The 21,061-nt window shown below is 47.8% G+C and overlaps 1 protein-coding gene across 3 annotated transcripts; it reads right to left on the minus strand.

Moving 5' to 3' along the window:
- Window positions 10,432-20,582, minus strand: LOC102179804 (zinc finger protein 416). 3 transcript variants are annotated; one of them, XM_018063432.1, is made up of 5 exons: window positions 20,307-20,582; window positions 19,716-19,754; window positions 19,269-19,395; window positions 16,371-16,456; window positions 10,432-10,610 (listed from the first exon to the last, which is right to left on the minus strand). In XM_018063432.1, exons 1-5 carry the CDS (start codon window positions 20,337-20,339, stop codon window positions 10,512-10,514), a joined length of 384 nt encoding a protein of 127 aa, XP_017918921.1. In that variant the 5' UTR covers window positions 20,340-20,582; the 3' UTR covers window positions 10,432-10,511. The 3 variants fall into 3 exon arrangements, with proteins under 3 accessions (XP_017918921.1, XP_017918922.1, XP_017918920.1); XM_018063433.1 differs by lacking the exon at window positions 10,432-10,610 and adding an exon at window positions 12,870-14,663 and having other exon boundaries at window positions 20,307-20,571; XM_018063431.1 differs by lacking the exon at window positions 10,432-10,610 and having other exon boundaries at window positions 12,870-16,456; window positions 20,307-20,567.

A 21,061-nucleotide genomic window follows, 5' to 3' on the forward strand; every position in this document is an offset into this window, starting at 1 on the left:
AACTATAACATAAGAAAATGTGATAACTTACATTCCTGTCTTTCCAAACTGTTAAATCTCTGTCCCTATATATTTTTACTTCTACATGACTCAAAAAACATGGTATACTTTGTACACTGTTCTAGACTATAGCTTTTCATTTAAGAATGACCCTGGAGACTCTCCTGGCAGCACAGTGGTTCAGATGTTACACTGCCACTGCAGGGGGCACAGGTTCAAACGCTGGCTGGTGAACGAAGATCCCCTAGGCCATGCAGCATGGCCCAAAAAAAAAAAAAAAAAAAACAAACTACAAATAAGTGATATCCTCCTGAATTTGTCTTTCTGTGCCTGACTTATTTCACTGAGCATAATACTCTCCAAGTCTATCCATGTTGTTGTGAATGGAAATTTTTCATCGTTATTGATGGCTGGACAGTATTCACTTTCACTTTCTGTATTCCACTGTATATATATATATATATTTTTTTGGTAGATCCCATACAATTTTCTCCATAGGTCAATTTTCAGTTCAGTCACTCAGTCGTCTCCAACTCTTTGCTGACCCCATGAACTGCAGCATGCCAGGCCTCCCTGTCCATCACCAACTCTCAGAGTCTACCCAATCTCATCTCCATTGGGTCGCTGATGGCATCAAACCATCTCATCCTCTGTCATCCCCTTCTCCTCCTGCCCTCGATCTTTCCCAGCATCAGGGTCTTTTCAAATGAGTCAGCTCTTTGCATCAGGTGGCCAAAGTATTAGTGTTTCAGCTTCAACATCAGTCCTTCCAATGAACACTCAGGACTGATTTCCTTTAGGATGGACTGGTTGCATTTCCTTGCAGTCCAAGGGACTCTCAAGAGTCTTCTCCAACACCACAGTTCAAAAGCATCAATTCTTTGGCACTCAGCTTTCTTTATACTCCAACTCTCACATCCATACATGACTACTGGGAAAACCATAGCCTTGACTAGACAGACCTTTGTTGACAAAGTAATGTCTCTGCTTTTTAATATGCTGTCTAGGTTGGTCATAACTTTTCTTCCAAGGAGTAAGTGTCTTTTAATTTCATGGAGGCAGTCACCATCTGCAGTGATTTTGGAGCCCCCAAAATAAAGTCAGCCACTGTTTCCCCATCTATTTGCCATGAAGTGATGGGACCAGATGCCATGATCTTCATTTTATGAATGTTCAGCTTTAAGCCAACCTTTTCACTCTCCTCTTTCAGTTTCATGAAGAGGCTCATTAGTTCCTCACTTTCTGCCATAAGGGTGGTGTCATCTGCATGTCTGAGGTTACTGATATTTCTCCTGGTAATCTTGATTCCAGCTTGTGCTTCTTCCAGCCCAGCTAGATCAATTAGATCAATTTTATTTCACCCTTAACAAGGAGTAATTTTATTTCTTTTTATTGCCTCGTTATGGTGACTATAACCTCCACCTCAATATTAAATAGATGTCTAGTTTTGCTAAAATTTTCAGTATGCTACTGAATCCAAGTCTTGTTTAATTTGCCTCACTTTTCTACTTTCTTTTTTCCCCCCTACTTTCTTAAGGGACAATATTCCATTAAGTTGAGGTCATATCTTTTGAATATGTATTTGATCTATGAATTTAAAAATTATAAATAAAAAATATAGGTGCTTAGTCCATGAAAAAGTTTTACAGCAAAAGATAGACTGGTGTTTGAATAACATCTAGATGTCATACACCCTAGTCAAGTTGAATATACAATTAATCATCACAAGTCCACCTCTTGTCAATTTGGCACCCACAGAAACTCAAACCATTCCTAACCTCCAAATAAAGACAACAAGGTCATACTTCCACCTATCATGATACAACTATCCTATGTACGACAGAAAATACACTAACATTTTCTAAAGAAAGGATGCAGATTCCTTGGGTGATGGTCACTCTTCTGCTGGATATCCTATAACCAAATACTATGATATACAGGGACTTCCCTGGTGGTCCAGTGGTTAAGACTTCACCTTCCAGTGATGTGGGTTCAATCCATGGTCAGGAAGTTAAGATTTCACATGCCTAGTGGCCAAAATACCAAAGCATAAAACAGAACCAAATACTATCAGTTTAATGAAATATAGTGAATAAATATTGAGATGTTAAGTCAGCTTTTTTTTTTTTTTGCTGTGCTAGGTGACTTACAGGATTAGTTCCCTAACCAGGGAGTGAACCTGGGTCACTGCAGTGAAAATGCAGACTCCTAACCACTGAACAATTCACGGGGTCGCAAAGAGTCGGACATGACTGAGCGACTAAACTGAACTGAACCACTGAACTATCAGGGAATCACCCAACACTACTTTTGTTATATTAAGGGGATGAAAGAAGGAGGAAAAAGATATTGAATACACACACATATTCATGGAAAAAGAAGGAAGACATATTTATGACATTACAGGTTACTATCCTCATTTCTATATGGTCATATAACCACAACTAGTATGTATCTCTTCTGCAACCCATTCCAGATTCCTTTGGTCCTCAGTACCACTTCAGATATTCCTTTTTTTATTCCCTAGTAGTAAAGTAATGCTCAAAATTCTCCAAGCCAGGCTTCAGCAATATGTGAACCGTGAACTCCCTGATGTTCAAGCTGGTTTTAGAAAAGGCAGAGGAAATTGCCAACATTCGCTGGATCATGGAAAAAGCAAGAGAGTTCCAGAAAAACATCTACTTCTGCTTTATTGACTATGCCAAAGCCTTTGACTGTGTGGATCACAATAAACTGTGGAACATTCTGAAAGAGATGGGAATACCAGACCACCTGACCTGCCTCTTGAGAAATCTGTATGCAGGTCAGGAAGCAACAGTTAGAACTGGACATGGAATAACAGACTGGTTCCAAATAGGAAAAGGAGTATGTTAAGGCTGTATATTGTCACCCTGCTTATTTAACTTATATGCAGAGTGCATCATGAGAAACGCTGGAGTGGAAGAAACACAAGCTGGAATCAAGATTGCCGGGATAAATATCAATAACCTCAGATATGCAGATGACACCACCCTTATGGCAGAAAGTGAAGAGGAGCTAAAAAGCCTCTTGATGAAAGTGAAAGAGGAGAGTGAAAAAGTTGGCTTAAAGCTCAACATTCAGAAAATGAAGATCATGGCATCCGGTCCCATCACTTCATGGGAAATAGACGGGGAAACAGTGGAAATAGTGTCAGACTTTATTTTTTTGGGCTCCAAAATCACTGCAGATGGTGACTGCAGCCATGAAATTAAAAGACGCTTACTCCTTGGAAGGAAAGTTATGACCAACCTAGATAGTATATTCAAAAGCAGAGACATTACTTTGCTGACTAAGGTCCGTCTAGTCAAGGCTATGGTTTTTCCTGTGGTCATGTATGGATGTGAGAGTTGGACTGTGAAGAAGGCTGAGCGCCGAAGAATTGATGCTTTTGAACTGTGGTGTTGGAGAAGACTCTTGAGTCCCTTGGACTGCAAGGAGATCCAACCAGTCCATTCTGAAGGAGATCAACCCTGGGATTTCTTTGGAAGGAATGATGCTAAAGCTGAAACTCCAGTACTTTGGCCACCTCATGTGAAGAGGTGACTCATTGGAAAAGACTCTGATGCTGGGAGGGATTGAGGGCAGGAGGAGAAGGGGACGACCGAGGATGAGATGGCTGGATGGCATCACGGACTCGATGGACGTGAGTCTGAGTGAACTCCGGGAGTTGGTGATGGACAGGGAGGCCTGGCGTGCTGCGATTCCTGGGGTCGCAAAGAGTCGGACATGACTGAGCGACTGAACTGAACTGAACTGAGGTGACCAATCATTCATTCCTGAAGGGTCTGGGCTATGAGTTGTCCTGCCTAAATTAGGCTGTTATAGTTTTCATTGAGGTTAATCATGGGTCACAGTGAGACGTCTTCAGGGACCCCTGCACTCCAGACACACACTTCCTTTGCGCAGTAGCAGTGGGAAGCACAGTCCAGTTTGCTCCTGGAATCAGACCGAACGACCAGAGCCAGCACGGTAACTCTCTCCCTGTTGATTCCGAAGTTTGAGGAGCACAAAGTGGCCGGCTGGCAGGGTCACCTTCCAGGACAAAGGGGTCGTTCTTTTGCGGCAGTAGAAGCACAACTCCCATTAGAATGAAGACCTCTACACAATCAGCACGTTGTGGGGATGGAAAGCCAAAGTGTCCCCTAGTGCCTTCCTGTGGACAACTGTCAGTGGTGCCACTCACGTGTCCGCCACTTGATTCCACACTAGGGGACAAAGAGTCTGAACTGTCATTTGATGATTCCGAGCATATACGGCCTCCTGAGAAATCTCTTCCTGGCCCTCCAAGGACTGCCCCACGCAACCCACCAGGGCCCCCGGACACAGGTGAGGGTCATGCCAACCAGGGGGCCTCTCTGCTGAGACTGTGCTGGTCAGGGAGGTCCCTGATGACAAAGGCCATGAGGATCTGCCTGACCCACCCCCTCCCTTCTGAGAGCAGCCCTGCTAACTGGCTGTGGGGACATGTGACCCCACCAGGTTGGGTCAGTCAGCTTCCCGGCAGAGGAGTCAAGAACAGGGACCTCAGACTGATGCCTGAGGGTACTGGGCACCGGGATGAGGGCTGGTGTTCACAGGGACACTGCTTCTATCCCAGACACAGACCAGGCAGGAGGAGGAGGGGCCAGCAAACTCCAGGGCCTGTGGGGAGCAGCAAAGGTGACTCCTGTGACCTTCTGATCAGCCAGAAACCAGGAGGAGGCTGGGCTCCCCACAGGTCTAAGAGCTGAGCACGTACCCAGGGAGACCAGGAGCCCGCAGGTCTCCAGCATCACCTCCCGGAACAGGGTCCTCTGGTCTAGGTCAAGTTGTTCCCACTCCTCCCGGGTAAAGGTCACGGCCACATCCTTGAGGGTCACCACCACCTGGAGAGTCAAACATGGCAACACTAGTGATGTGCACTTGGGTGGGCTCAAGCCTGTCACTGTGTTGCTGGTGAAGGTGCAGAAACCCAGGCCTGAATCATGAGGCCTGCTGATGGCCAAGTTCTGGGCTGGGTTCAAGGGGGAAGCAGATGCAGCCTTGGGACATAAAGCAGTTGTGGCTGAGAGGAAAGCCTCAGGTGAAGGAGGCCACGGGAGATGACACAGACAGTGGTGTTCCACGAGGTCGGGGGGCAGAGTAGGTGCTCTGGGAAAAATGCTCAAGATGTAATTCCAACAGTGGCCACAGCAGTGACAGCACCTGAGCTGCCCTCACCCAGTCTGAGCGCCTGCCCAGGTGGAGGGCTTCACACGCTGACGTTCAAGTGACTGCAGATCCCTTGCTCTGGGCCAGAGATCCGGGGTTCAGATGAAGAGTCTGAAGTCTGACACTTGCTGGCAGTGTGACCGTAGGCACAAGATCTCATTTCTCCAAGCATCAGTGTCACCATTAATACTATGCTCATTCCCAATGTGCCGTGATTCTGAGAACTAAAGAGAAGATAACATGTTCACACACCAGATGCGGGAGGGCCGGCACAGTGAAGTGTGCCATGTCCTTTTCGACTTTTACTAATCCCCCCACTCGGCCCTCAAAGTAAAGGCCATCATCCACTCTGTCTCAGGCGGAGGCCTGAGGTCCAGGCAGCTCCAGCAAGTCGCCACCGGCAATTCGCTGATGGTCCAGTGGTTAGGACTCCATGCTTCCACTAGAGGCCACAAGATGTGAGAGTTGACCATTCAGCGAAAGATGGCAGAGCGTTTCCAGAAGATGGGCAGGTGGGAGCCAGGGGTATCGCAGCCACTGCTGGGAAAAGACTATCCTGAGGAGACACTGTGGCACAGGGAGGGGTGAGAGACAGCCCTGCAGAGATCCGGGATCAGAGAAAGCAAAACGCAAGAGCAAGAGCGGCACACGGGGCAGGGACGAATGCAGCGAGCAAGGGGAGAGCAGAAGGGGCAGCGCGGCGGCAAGCGAGGGGCAGAGCTAGCACAGCCCTGGGGGCCATAGCGGGCAGAAAGACTATTATAAGCCTGCCCCGAGCACCTGAGTGGGAGACCCATTCATTCACTCAACCATTTGCTGAGCGCCTCTTACAGGCTCAGCTGCTCTGTGTCTTAGCAGAGAGCAGCAACAGGTGCTCACACTCTGAGACTGGAAAGAGATCCTAAACAAGCAACCAAGTAAATGCGCACCACCATGTCAGACGCTGGGAAAGACTGAAGGCAGGAGGAGAACGGGACAAGAGGATGAGATGGTTGGATGGCATCACTGACTTGATGGACATGAGTCTGAGCAAGCTCCGGGAGTTGATGATAGACAGGGAAGCCTGGCGTGCTGCAGTCCGTGGGGTCGCAAAGAGTCGGACACGACTGGGTGACTGAACGACAACAGCCATGTCACAGGGACCTAAAGGTTCCAAACTCAAGAAAACAGAGAGAGATGATTGAGGTGACTGTCTACTTGTGATTGGGCACCAGGGAAAGCCTCTCTCAGGACAGCGAATGGGAGTGATTCTGAAATAAAGTGAGGAAGGGAGTCAAGTGGGTGGGAAAGTAACAAATAAGACAAGTTCTGACAGTGATCAGGACTATGATGAGAGCGCTCAGGGCGATGGCTATGCAGCTACCCAGGACCTCTCGTGTTTTTATGTCCAAAAGGACCCACATTCCTGTACACCATCATACCTGACCATTTGAACGGACTCACTTTCCAAATATAACCGAACCACAAACAAGAAGATAGATTCACGGCTGCCAAGGGGAAGCTAGTTTCACTGGCTGTAAACTGAAAGGGAAATTCCTTGGCCTTCTGGGCTCCTGGACTGTCCTGACACCTTTTCTGTCCTGGAAGAACAGCAATCCCCAAAGTGCTGCAGATAACTGCTGTTCTTCCCCATCCCAGTTCTTAACTTTACAGAGGATACAGGACAGGGAAGCCCAAGGGTCAGATTCCCCCAGGGATGAGCCTCTGCCATCAACATGGGCTCAGGAGGCACCTCCATGAAAAGAGAGCCAGAGTGATGCTCCCTGGACCGCCCTGGACACGGGAATACACGTCGGGTGTCTCATGCGCGTTTTCTAGTTCTTTCAATCCAGTTGGAGGCACGTTAATATAAAAGCCAAGGACAGCAGGGGAAGTTGCTCAGGTCCTATACTCGGGAAGGGGTGTGGCTGAGACAGACACAACGGTCTGCGGACTGTGGGGTGTGCGCTTTGCCCTCCGAGTCCTTCCCCACCAGCGGCAAGGGGTCAGGGGAATTCTAGAAGACACTTCCTCTCCCTTTTACGCCGTGTCCCAATCACGGACAAAAAAGAATCCGCCTACCAATGCAGGAGTCGCGGGTTCGACCCTTGAGTCAGGAAGATCCCCTGCAAGTGGAAACAGCAACCCAAATCCCGTTTACAGGTCCTAGCGAGTGCGGGCACACCAGCCTCCAAACGAAAATCCCGCTCTGGCGGCGCAGGAAGTCCCGCCTCTGACCGAGCGAGCCGGCAACGCCCCTTTCATTGACGTCACAGCCTGGCGCTCTCAAACGGAGCAGAGGTTTCTGGGTAGTTCTTTTTCAGCATCCCTCCAGGAGAAAGGTGTCTCCAGGGGACCCTGGGGCCCAGAGGTCTGGAGAAGAGCTGGCGGAGGGACTGCAGAGGCTCTAGTGAAGGAGGCGAGGCATGGAATGTTCCGGAAGGCGACGATCCAGATCCCTGCTGTGTTTTCTGCGTCTTGTCTTTTAAGACCCTTGTAACATAAACTTTAAAATTTTTAGAATTTATTTTTAATTGAAGGACAATTGCTTTACAATATTGTGTTGGTTTCTGCCATACATCAACATGACTCAGCCATAGGCGTACGTATGGCCCCTCTGGCTTGAACTTCCCGCCTGCCATCCTATCTCACCCCTCTCGGTTGTCACGGAACACAGGTTTGAGTTCCCTAAGTCATAAAGCAAATTCCCAGTGGCTGTCTCTCTTACATATGGTAATGTGTGTTTGTATTAGAAACTATTTAAGGTAAATATTCTTCTGCCTCAGCGTTCCCGCAGACTGGCTGTAGGCACCCCGCCCGGGTGACCAGGTACACAAGAGTGATGCAGCTGTGCCCCAACTCAAGCTTCCCTTATCCTCCCCTGTGACCTAGTGATATTCCAACCCACCAATGAAATATCCTCATGACTGTTGCCTGTGTACACTGCCCTGATCCCCAGTAATAGCACTCATCTAGGGGACCCCCACTCTTCTGGTTAGCATGCCCCCCAACCCCCAGGTGCTGGTCCCCATGGACTGTAGCCGGTCAGGCTCCTCTGTCCATGGGGTGCTCCAGGCAAGAATACTGGAGTGGGTTGCCATTTTCTCTTCCAGTGCATCTTACCGACGCACGGATGGAAACTTCCTCTGTGTCTCCTGCATCCGCAGGCAGACTCTTTACCAGCTGAGTCATCGGACCCCCTTTCGAGCCAGGGATACTGAGGGAGTAATAGTCGCAGGGGTTGTTTGTAAGCACACCCGACTTCTGCACTGTCGCAGGAGCCCCCTAGAGTCACCTGAAGGAACTCGCTTTTTATCAATGAACTTCACACACCTGCCCCTCCCGCCTGCTCGGGGGCCCGGCGGAGGGAGGACGACCGCTTTCTGCTGTCCCCTCGGGGAGCCGGCCTCCAGTGAGGAGTCCGTTTGGCACGGGTTTGCTCGGCTCTCGTTGGACACGAGCCACCGAGCCAAGGGCCGAAGCGCTCAGAAAGAGCCGGCGCGAGGAAGGGACAGTTCTCACCGGGACCGCAGTGCGCGCGCTTCCAGCACGTCCAGCGCCCCGAGCAGCCTCCCTCCCCCGTGAAGGAGTGACCCCCAAGCTGCGGGCCCCGCTAGCCCAGCCTTCCTGAGCGTGGTCTGGAGAGGCCGCGGTGGAAGGGGAGTGGGAGGGCCAGGGAGTGGCATCAGGAGAGACTGCTCTGGTCCGGCCGGCGCAGGTGACGCGGGAGGACGCCACGTGGAGACAGGCCGGAGGGATTCGGGGGCGGAGCCGGGGGGCGGCCCGCGGCGGGTCCGCTCGCCGCGCGGTTGGCAAGAACCAGTCGCCGCCGCCTCTGTTTATAACAGCGTTTTATGAATGAGCCCCTACCTCACGGAACCTTTGTGGCGATAGAAGGGTGGCGGGCGGGTCCCGGCATTTCTGCGGCCTCCTTGCCGCTTCCCCGTCATGCGAACGTTTAAGCAACGGAGTTGTTAGGATACCGTGAAACCCTGAAATTGACCGCTCTCAAGACAGGACGGTAGCTCAGCTGGTAAAGAATCCACCTGCAATGTCGGAGACTTGTGTTCGACTCCTGGGTCGGGAAGATCCGCTGGAGAAGGGATAGGCCACCCACTCCAGTATTCTTGGGCTTCCCTGGTGGCTCAGCTGGCAAAGAATCTGCCTGCAATGAGGAAACTTGGATTCGATCCCTGGGTTGGGAAGATTCCCGGGAGAAGGGAAAGGCTACCCACTCCAGGATTCTGGCCTGGAGAATTCCGTGGACAGAGGAGTCTGGCAGGTTACACTCCATGGGGTCGCAAACAGTCGTGCAAGACTGATCAACTTTCACTTTTACTTTTTAAGACTTCAAGGAACGCCGTGAAACCTGCTGACGTACATTTCCAAATCCGGACATCCTGTCTAAGTGGGGACAGATGGAAGTGTTCCGGGGACTGTCCCCGCGGAGGGTGCAGCACCGGGCAGGCTGGGCGGTGCAAAGTGCAAAGGCCAGGGACTCTCACACATATTCAAGGCGCGCCCCTGCGCCCCGCTGGGGTGGGCGGGATTGGGTGCGGCGCCTTTTTCTCAGGGCAGAGAGCCAGAACAACGCGGGGTCACAGGTAAGTGACTCCGACGGCTTAAGCCTTGGTCTCAGAAGGAATGCACCCCCACCCCTATTTCTGATTTTAGTCCTAATTCTGTGCGAACGGTGGAAGCAGACCCTCATCCCCTCTCTTCCGGCACAAGCAATACTAGGATTGTCGATAAATTACAGCAATTACTAGGAAGGTGAGGTCGGGGGAGGGGTTCCCGCTAGAAAATTAAACTGAGATGACAAGCTGGGGCGGGTCCCAGGAGGCCTCAGTTCCCACAGCACACACCCAGCCCCTGATCTGGAATGTCAGACTGGGCTCTGCTCAGGCCCCCTCCACCACCTGCTCCAGATGAGGGATTTACAGGTTCAGTGATGCCCAACCTGCTCTGGGGAAGAGTGAGCCATGCAAAGGCCACGGCAGGCTGGGATCCCTGGTCCGTTCTGAGGTCTGGCGCCTCAGCTTTCATTCCCCAGGCCAACGGGACAGGATGACTGTGGCTGCCTAAAAAAGGCAGAGGAAACTTTTGGTTTCTCGTTCTTAACCATGTATCAGAACACAAATCGTTCACTTTAAATATACAGAATTTATTAGAAGACTATTGTGTTACTTCGATAGTTATTTTAAACAGTAAATGCAGGAAATCCTCAAGAATTGTCTCTTCCAAATTATCTCACTGTTTTGCTCCTGTATACTCTGGACGTTGTGAGCGCTGCATCAGCGCCGCAGAGGCGCAACGCCGCGCTACTGCACGCTCTCCCCGAATCCGTGTTTAGTGGCATCCTTTTGCCAACTTGAAATGCGCCAGGATGAGGATACATACACCAGAGAAACCGGCAAATCCTACAAAATGGGTCATTTTTATTTGACTGAATGGATAGACTTATGAAAGTGAGAGAGAATATGTTAAGAAGGTAGATAATGCTTGAAAGTATAAGCATTGTGGGAGTGTTAACTGTAAATAGCACCAAAACTTTCAGAAAATATTCTTGAAATGTTGTTGCTGACCCACGAAAAGACGCCAGGATTCTTGGCCTCCAGAAGAGAAGAATTCAATCCAGGGCCAGAGACGAGGCTTGATTGCTCAGAGCTTTTGTGTAATAGAGTTTTATTAAAGTATAAAAGGAATAGAGAAAGCTTCTGACATAGACATCAGAAGGGGGCAGAAAGAGTACCCCTTGCTAGTGTTAGCAATGGAGTTATATACCTTTTAGTTAATTATTACAATGAATCAAAAGAATATATCAAGTTTGTGAAAATTTTACCAGACCTACTCCCACAATTTACATTTTAGGATAACAAGATTATAATGTACCAATAGAAAGATCCTTCAGACCCACTCCCATAATATACATTCTAAGATATCAGGATTAGTCAGAAGGTTTTCAGGAAGGAAAAACTGTCCTCCAGCCCGATACCCTGTTGTTGTATAATCCCTAGTACAGAGTTTAAACTGAGTTGTGTAATTAACTAAGACTAAGGACTGCAGAGGAAAAAAACTCCTCCTTGAGAATTCCGGACATTACTCTGCCGACTAAGGTCTGTCTAGTCAAGACTATGGTTTTTCCTGCAGTCAAGTATGGATGTGAGAGTTGGACTGTGAAGAAAGCTGAGCGCCAAAGAATTGATGCTTTTGAACTGTGGCATTTGAGAAGATTCTTGAGAGTCCCGTGGACTGCAAGGAGATCCAACCAGTCCATTATGCAGATCAGCCCTGATATTTCTTTGGAAGGACTGATGCTAAAGCTGAAACTCCAGTACTTTGGCCACCTCATGCGAAGAGTTGACTCATTGAAAAGACATGCTGGGAGGCACTGGGGGCAGGAGAAGGGGACGACCGAGGATGAGATGGCTGGATGGCATCACCGACTCGATGGACGTGAGTCTGAGTGAACTCTGGATGGACAGGGAGGCCTGGTGTGCTGCAATTCATGGGGTCGCAAAGAATCGGACACGACTGAGCGACTGAACTGAATTGAACTGAATCGAATCTTCACTTCAAGAGCCCCAGACCCCTTTTTCCTCCTTGGGGACGCTGAACTTCTTATCAATCTGCCTAGGAATTGACTCTCTCATTCTCATAGCATCAAAAACAGTATTTCCTTTTAGTAGAGATGACACATCACTGCGGAACAGTAAATGAAGTTCCAACACATCTTTGTTCAACAAATGTCTTTTATTTATTAATAAAAAGGAAAACATCAGTCAACATCCATTTCAAAATAAGCAACTGGTATTAATAGTCATTAAAGAAGATATACAAGTGGCAAATAAACAGGAAAAAAGTGCTTGACATCATGAAATATCAGAGAACTACAGTTAAAAAACTACAGTGAGATGCCATTACACCCCACCAAGACAGCTGAAATTAAAGACTGACAATACTGAGTATCAGCAGGATGGGGAAGAACAGGAGCTCTCTGTTGATGGGAACACAGAAGGATCCAACCAGTTTAGATCACAATTTGGCAGTTTGCAACTCACATATTCTGAAGTACTGGCACAAGAGAACTAAAACACATATTCATAAAAGAACTGTATGCTTTTGTTCATTGGAACTTTATTTCTAACAACACCAAACTGGAAACAACCCAACTGCACATTAGCAGATAGATGGAAAAACATAAATCCTAGACAATGCAAACTAAGCTATTGTTGAAGGTAGTGGCCCCCTATAGGCTTGGGAAGGACAATGAGAGACTGTAAAAGGACATAAGATAAATCAAGGTTGTGTTCATCATCGTGATTCTGATGGTTTTATGACTTTATATTATAGCAAAGAATTTCAAACTATACACCTTAAATATGTATACTGTATGTCAACTATGCCTCAATAAAATTTCTTTTTAAAATGGTTCAAAATTAAAAAAAAACAAAACCAAAAAAACCCCACCTGGACTTCCCACTCTTTCTGGAAACCAGAAGGTTTAACACCTCAATACTGCTGCTGCTAAGCTGCTTCAGTCGTGTCTGACTCTGTGCAACTCCATAGATGGCAGCCCACCAGGCTTCGCCGTTCCTGGGATTCTCCAGGCAAGAACACTGAAGTGGGTTGCCATTTCCTTCTCCAATGCATGAAAGGGAAAAGTGAAAGTGAAGTCGCTCAGTCATGCCTGACTCTTAGCGACCCCATGGATTGCAGCCTACCAGGCTCCTCCGTCCATGGGATTTTCCAGGCAAGAGTACTGGAGCGGGTTGCCATTGCCTTCTCCCAACTCAATACTAACTCCACCCTATTTTTTTCCATTCTTGGAGAAGGGTAGCCCTGAACCAGTGCAGGAAATACTGGCAAGCAAGAGGCTGTTCCAGTCTGGGACAACAGGACCACTGGATGGACCACAAAAGCCACATCCCTGGACAACAGATCTCCATTCTCTGTCCTCATTTCCCTGTGTGTACAGCAATGACCTGGAGGTGGCCAGCCCAGAAAGACAATGGGGATTCACAAAACCTTTAGATTACTTTGCCAACAATAAATTCAGGTACAGGAGATACACAGCTCTGGAAGGGCTGTGATTCCACACAGCCATAGTCACTGGAAGATTTATGGATGCACATGAGAAGAGGTACATTCCATTTAATTTGATGCAGGCTCCTCCACTGACTATGAATCACACCCAGAATTTCAGGGGGTTCCCTGGTGGCTCAGCGGTAAAGAATCTGTCTGACAATGCAGGAGACATATCTGACTCAGGTTCAATTCCTGGGCCGGGAGGATCCCCTGGAGGGGGAAATGGGGAACCCAATATTCTTGCCAGGGAAATCCCATGGGCAGAGGGGCCTGGCAGGCTACAATCCATGGGTTCGCAAAAGAGTGGGGCATGATCTAGTGACTCAACAACAGAATTTCAGTACCAATTAAGGATGAAACCTGGATCCTGATGTCTGAGGAGGGATACTAGTCCACAGAATTATGAACTTCAAGACATTTGGCTCCTTTGTAGAACCTGGTGGAAAGCTTCCCCTCAACAGCGCTGAGCATTAAGGGATACCCTCTGGGAATATGAAAACAAATTCATGGCATTCCCAAAGGCCCTGGAGCTTGCTGGAGCAAGTGATCCTTCCTCAGGGTAACCTACATGTGCTGTGTTGCCTAGTCACTCAGTTGTGTCTGACTCTTTGTGACACCATGGGCTATAGCCCGCCAGGCTCTTCTGTCCACGGGATTTCCCAGGCAAGAATACTGGAGTGGGTTGCCATTTCCTACTTCAGGGGATCTTCCCAGTCCAGGGATTGAACCTCCATCTCTTGAGTCTCCTGCATTGACAGGCAGGTTCTTCACCACTGCGCCACCTAGGAAGCCCCAGGGGGAACCTATTGGTCACACATTAGGTCATATATTCAAGGTCACACATTTAGGAACTAAACAAAACACTGCTTTAGTTCCTAAGAGACCTTGAGGAGGAATTCAAATTAGGTTAAAACTGGAATGAAAATTATACTCTCCTATCATTATATTGTCCCTGCTGAGGCACATAAAGCTGAGGACCCATGAAAGCTGTCCATCCTTTCAAACAAACAGGCCAATTCTGTTTTCCACCAACCCCCACAGTGAATACAACCCCAAGATTAAAGGTAGATTAAACAATAAGACCTTTATTGCTGCACAAACCAGAGCAATAGGGGGCAATTCCAAGCTGGTGACCTGGAGGCAGGAAAACCAACCAGAAGGATCAAGTGAAACCAACGAATTTGAAGGTCAGATTCATACGTAATCGATTGAAATAGGAAAATGTAAGGGCACATACTACTCAGGATTTCCTCCAGGGAACATCAGGGCACACAGACATCAGCCTTGTGTCAGCATATCAGGGTGACCGATGAAATACTGTGCAAGGAAGAGGTGAGATGGGTTCTACCAGAGAAACTGGCAGTGATGTAACTCTGATGACAGCCCTGGGGAGTTTAGAACATGGAATGTAGCTCCTGTAAGCCTCACAGACACCTGGAACTCACTGGGAATTTCAAGTCATTAGATGTTTGCAAGTATGAGGTTCAATTTCAGGCAGATGGCTCCCTTACAAAAGCTGTCTAGTGCTGTTATAATGAACAAGGAGAGCACATTCCTTCAGGTCTAAGGTCTTTCTCAAAGTGTGGATTTCTTGCTGCTAAACAATGTTAGCTGTTTGGAGTAAAGGATTTCCCATATTTCCTGCATTCATGGGGCCGCTCCACAGTGTGAAATTTCCGGTGGAGATTGAGGCTGGAACGTTGGCTAAAGGATTTGCCACATTTACTGCATTCGTAAGGCCTTTCTCCAGTGTGAACTACCTGGTGTTGAATGAGAACAGACTTTTGCCTAAAGGATTTCCCACACTGCCCACATTCATAAGGCCTGGCTCCAGTGTGAATACTGCAGTGCTGAATAAGGCTTGTGCTTCGACTAAAGGACTTCCCACATTCGCCACATTTATAAGGCCTTTCTCCAGTATGAATTCTCTGGTGTTTGGTGAAGATGGCTCTTCTGCTAAAGGACTTCCCACACTGGCCACACTCAAAAGGCCTTGCTCTACTGTGAATACGCTGGTGTTCAACGAGGCTGTAACTCTGTCTGAAAGATTTTCCACATTCAGCACACTCATAAGGCTTTTCTCCAGTGTGACTTCTGTTGTGTCGCTCAAGTTTGGATTTGGATCCAAAAGCTTTCCCACATTCCCCACACTCATAAGGCCTTTCAGTAGTGTGAACTCGCTGGTGTCGAATGAGAGTGGCTCTTTGGCTAAACGATTTCCCACACTGGACACAAACATAAGGCCTTGCTGTGGTGTGAATTCTCCGATGTTGAACCAAGGTGAAGCTTTGTCTAAAGAATTTCCCACATTCGCTGCACTCATAAGGCTTTTCTCCAGTGTGGGTTCTCTGGTGCCGAATAAGATTGGATTTGCACCCAAAGGCTTTCCCACATTCCTCACACTCAAAAGGTCTCTCTCCACTGTGAATTCTGCAGTGTTCAATAAGATTGGAGCACTGACTAAAGGACTTTCCACACTCACCACATTTATAAGGCCTTTCTCCAGTGTGAACTCTCTGGTGTATAATGAGAGTGGCTCGTTGCCTAAAAGATTTTCCACATTCACTGCAGTCATAAGACCTTTCTCCAGTGTGGACTCTCTGGAGCTGAACAAGTGAGTACTTACAGTGCATGGCTTTCCCATATTTGCTAAACTCATAAACTCTTTTTCTAGCAGAGACTCTTGGGTGGTAAACAAGATTGTGTTTGTGGCTGGTAGCTTTCCCACATTCACGCAACTTGTAATGACTTTTTCTACCATTAAAAGTCTCCCCAAACTTGGTGATTTTGTTGGGTTTCTTACCATTGGAAGTGATCTGGTGCTGGAGGAGACCCAATGTACCTGGTAAGTCCATTCCAACCTTCCTACAGGTGAAGGGATTCCCTGACACCTGGACTATGCAGCTCTTTACAAATGCTGCCTTATCCACGTCACTTTTCTCTGTACTGAAATACTTCTGAAGCTGTTTTAGGTTTGCAGATGCCCTAGGAAAGTATGGTTTCTGCCCTGGTAGATCAGCAGGGTACAAAATGTCTTTCAGGATTGGGACACATTTCTCACAGGGGTGAGCATTCTCGGTGACTGGACCTACCTTTGGAGTCCTGATCTGTGACAAAGCTTCTAGAGAAAGGTTTTGCTCAGAAGATGTCTCTTTAGTCTCTGTTTCATGCAAACAAACTGAAAGAAGAGAAATATTTGTGAATTATGCTGATTATGATAGGAGAGTATTCATCATGTTTTGTTTTTATCTTTCTGTATAATATGACATTTAGATATCTTAAAAAACTTTCATGGCTAGAGAAACACTGGACTTAAACACTATAAATCAAATAGACCTAACAGACATATACAGAACATTTCATCAACCAGAAGCAAAATACACACTACTCAAGAATGCAAGGATAACCCCCCAGATTATAGAGCAGGCTATAAAACAAGTCTTAACCAATTTAAGAAAATTGAAATCATATCAAATCTCTTTTCTGACCAAAATATGATAAAAACTTATGGGACTCAGCAAAAGTAGTTCTAAAAGGGAAGGTTTTAACAGATACATACACCAAGAAAAATCTTTTTTAAAAAACCCTACCTTCACACTTCAAAGATTAAAAAAAGAACAAACTAAACTCAGTGTTAGCAGGAGGGAAATGATAAAGATTAAAGTGGATATAAATAAAATAGAGACTAGAAAGACAATAGAAAAGATGAAAACTAAGAGTTTTTTTGAAAAGATAAAATAGACAAAACTTCTAGAGTAATTAAAAAAAAAAGAGAGGACTCAAAATTATAAATGAAAGTGGAAACATTACGTTTAATACCAATGCTCAAAAAAAAAAAAAAAACACCAAAAAAACACTGACGAGGAGGGAACACATCAATACTCATTTGAATCTGCCTTGCAATGCAGGGGATGTGGGGTCAATCCCTGGTCCTGGAACTAAGATCCCACATGCCACTGGGAAACTAAGCCTGTGCATGACAACCACTGAGCCTGTGTGCCACAACTGGAGAGCCCACGTGCCACAACAACTGAAGCACGCATGCCCTAGAGCCTGCGCTCCATAACAAGAGAAGCCACCACAAGGAAATGCCCATCCACTATAACTAGAGAGTAACTCCAACTCGCAGCAACTAGAGGTGCAACAAGAAAGCAAGCAAGGAAGAAAGAAAAGGTGCTTCATGTTGGATTACTAGAACCCGTGGCCACAAGACTGGAAAAGGTCAGTTTTCATCCCAATCCCAAAGAAAGGCAATGCCAAAGAATGCTCAAAATACTGCACAATTGCACTCATCTCACATGCTAGTAAAGTAATGCTCAAAATTCTCCAAGCCAGGCTTCAGCAGTACATGAACCGTGAAATTCCAGATGTTCAAGCTGGTTTTAGAAAAGGCAGAGGAATCAGAGATCAAATTGTCAACATCCGCTGGATCATGGAAAAAGCAAGAGAGTTCCAGAAAAACCTCTATTTCTGCTTTATTGACTATGCCAAAGCCTTTGACTGTGTGGATCACAATAAAGTGTGGAAAATTCTGAAAGAGATGGGAATACCAGACCACCTGACCTGCCTCTTGAGAAACCTATATGCAGGTCAGGAAGCAACAGTTAGAACTGGACATGGAACAACAGACTGGTTCCAAATAGGAAAAGGAGTACATTAAGGCTGTATATTGTTACCCTGCTTATTTAACTTACATGCAGAGTACATCATGAGAAACGCTGGGCTGGAAGAAGCACAAGCTGGAATCGAGATTGCCAGGAGAAATATCAATAATCTCAGATATGCAGATGACACTATCCTTATGGTAGAAAGTGAAGAGGAACCAAAAAGCCACTTGATGAAAGTGAAAGAGGACAGTGAAAAAGTTGGTTTAAAGTTCAACATTCAGAAAACGAAGATCATGGCATCTGGTCACATCACTTCATGGCAAATAGATCGGGAAACAGTGGAAACAGTGTCAGACTTTATTTTTGGGGGCTCCAAAATCACTGCAGATGGTGATTGCAGCCATGAAATTAAAAGACGCTTACTCCTTGGAAGGAAAGTTATGACCAACCTAGATAGTATATTGAAAAGCATAGATATTACTTTTCCAACAAAGATCTATCTAACCAAGGCTATGGTTTTTCCAGTAGTCATGTATGGATGTGAGATTTGGACTGTGAAGAAAGCTGAGCATCGAAGAATTGATGCTTTTGAACTGTGGTGTTGGAGAAGACTCTTGAGACTCCCTTGGACTTAAAGGAGATCCTACGAGTCCATCCTAAAGGAGATCAGTCCTGGGTGTTCACCGGAAGGACTGATGCTGAAGCTGAAACTCCAATACTTTGGCCACTTCATGTGAAGAGCTGACTAATTGGAAAAGACCCTGATGCTGGGAGGGATTGGGAGCAGGAGGAGAAGGGGTCGACAGAGGATGAGATGGCTGGATGGCATCACCAACTCGATGGACATGAGTTTGAGTGAACTCTGGGAGTTGGTGATGGATAGGGAGGCCTGGCGTGCTGTGATTCATGGGGTCACAAAGAGTCGGACACGACTGAGTGACAGAACTGAACTGAACTGAACTGAACTGAATGCTGTGATTCCATCCATCAGGACCTCATATATAACATCACTAAAAACTATACATATATACATTTTGTCAAATATTATATGCATATTGTTAAAATTAATGAATCAGGACTTGGGACACCAGGTGTCATGACACCTGGGACATTCATCGTGCCAGGGTGAGGTAAACAAGGTAAGATGCCTTGTTTTAGGCTGACTGCCAAATTCCCACACCCCAGATCCTCACCTGCAAGCTTGGGCAACAGACTTAGACCTACTTGGGGCAGTGCACTCAGCTCAGTGCTGGCACCCACACCACATATGCCAAGAAAGTGGGGAAGTAAGCAGAGCCCATGGTCTGACTATGGAAAGAGCAGAGCTGCCTCTGGGGGACAGAAAGTACGACACAGATCAGTACACTGGGGTGAGGGCCTTACCCATCGAGGCTGTAAGTGCAAAGTTCTCTAGCATCACCTTGTGGTACAGATGTCTCTGAGCTTCATCAAGGAGCCCCCACTCCTCCTGTGAGAAGTAAATGGCCACGTCCTCAAAGGTCACACAGCCCTGCCATGATGGGGACAGATCATTCCATGATCAATTTCTCTCCTAGGATTCCAAGTTCCTTCACCCAGACATCCATCCCCTGCTAACCTCTTCCGTGTCCCCACCTTGGGCAGGGAGACACCATCTAAACTCTGAGCCTGGCATTAGGACATCCACCCTCTTGTCAGGTAATTCCCCTGGAGTCCTGAATTGTGTCTCCCAGAGATAACCAAATGTGGGCTTTGGGTTTCTTCAGGGTGCCCAGTTCCATGGACTGGAAGAATCTCAGAGACAAAGGGTGGGGTCAGGACCACTGAGGGCCTGGAACATCCTCTGCTCACCTTTGAAGAGTCCCTAAGCACTTCTGTCCTCATGGGAGTCTGTGGGAAGAGGGAGGTCATTACAGGTATGTAACCATGGCAAGCTCAGTAGGCTCAGGCCTCCCTCTACTTCTGTCTAGCCCCAAACTTCATTAACTCTGAGTATAATGAGCATCTCATTATCTCTGAGACCTCAGTTCTCTTACAACTGTGTGATCTTGGATAAAGAGTCAACCTCCCTGTACTTCGGTATTTTCATCCCCCTTCCAGTCTGTTCAAAACCTGAGCAACTTCTGGAAAACTTGAAAAGCCTAACTCACACCGTGTGCCTCTTGTATTCACACCCCTCCAGCGTCCTGAGAGGAAAACTCCTCCCCTTCCCATTCCAAACGGGAATGATTCTCCGCGAATTTACATAAACCTGTCCCTCCGCCTGTCACCCTCTCCCATGCGTCATCACACTGTCTGTAAAACACAGGGCCCCATCCATGACCGCTTCACCATCCTGGACTCGAGGGTCCGGGTTGAGGGCACGCGAGTAGGCGCTCCGCACTCAGGGCTTTAGTGTCTGGTGGGGTGAGGACGGTGAGGGCCCGGAGGTCGAGCGTTTACCTGAGGCGGGTCCCTCAGCGTGGCGGCCGCCATCGGAGTCTGAGAGCAGCGGGGTTTTAAGTCACAGGCAACAGAGAAGGAATTTGTGTACAGTTATCATCTACCGCCGCAGCCCTGCAGACTCGCCGCTGGGCTGTTGGGGACAACCTCTCCTCTAGAGGCTCCTCGCTCTGTTCACCCCCAGGCTCCGTCCACGCTCCAAAAGGACTCCGAGCGCAGCTGTACCCTGAGCAGCCACCGTACTGCGGCCAAGGAGGCGCCGGAAGTCCCGCCCAGATCCTCGGCTCGCGGAAACGCGCTGATTCCGAGAGTTCATTGGCTACATGCCTTGGGCCAGGCATCTGGCATTGTGGGTAACGTAGTTCCCGCGGCGACACCAGCCAAGGAAGCGGGCGCCCACCCGAGATCGCGGAGTCCCGGAGGCTGTGTCAAAGCCCTGTGGCCCGGGTGGCGGTCTCCCTGTGGGCCGGGACGGAGGCTTTCCCGGGAACTGTCCAGGTGAGGGGCCGGCGACGCTTCGACCTCACATCTGGACCCCCTCACATCTGGACCCCCTACGCGGAGCCGGGTGGTCTGAGCTGCGTGGGAGCTACGGTCTGAGCTACGGTTGAGGGGAGACCCCATCCGCATCTTTTGTGAAACGTCCTGAGTCTCTCCCCGGAGTGGGAGCCGTTCCCACCCTTCCCCGACCCCTGACAGCAAAACAGGCTCGTGATCTGACAGGATCAGGGTTGGCGGCGGGTTTGGCTGCGCCA

Source organism: Capra hircus, chromosome 18 (assembly GCF_001704415.2).
Source record: "Capra hircus breed San Clemente chromosome 18, ASM170441v1, whole genome shotgun sequence".
Taxonomy (NCBI): Eukaryota; Metazoa; Chordata; class Mammalia; order Artiodactyla; family Bovidae; genus Capra; species Capra hircus.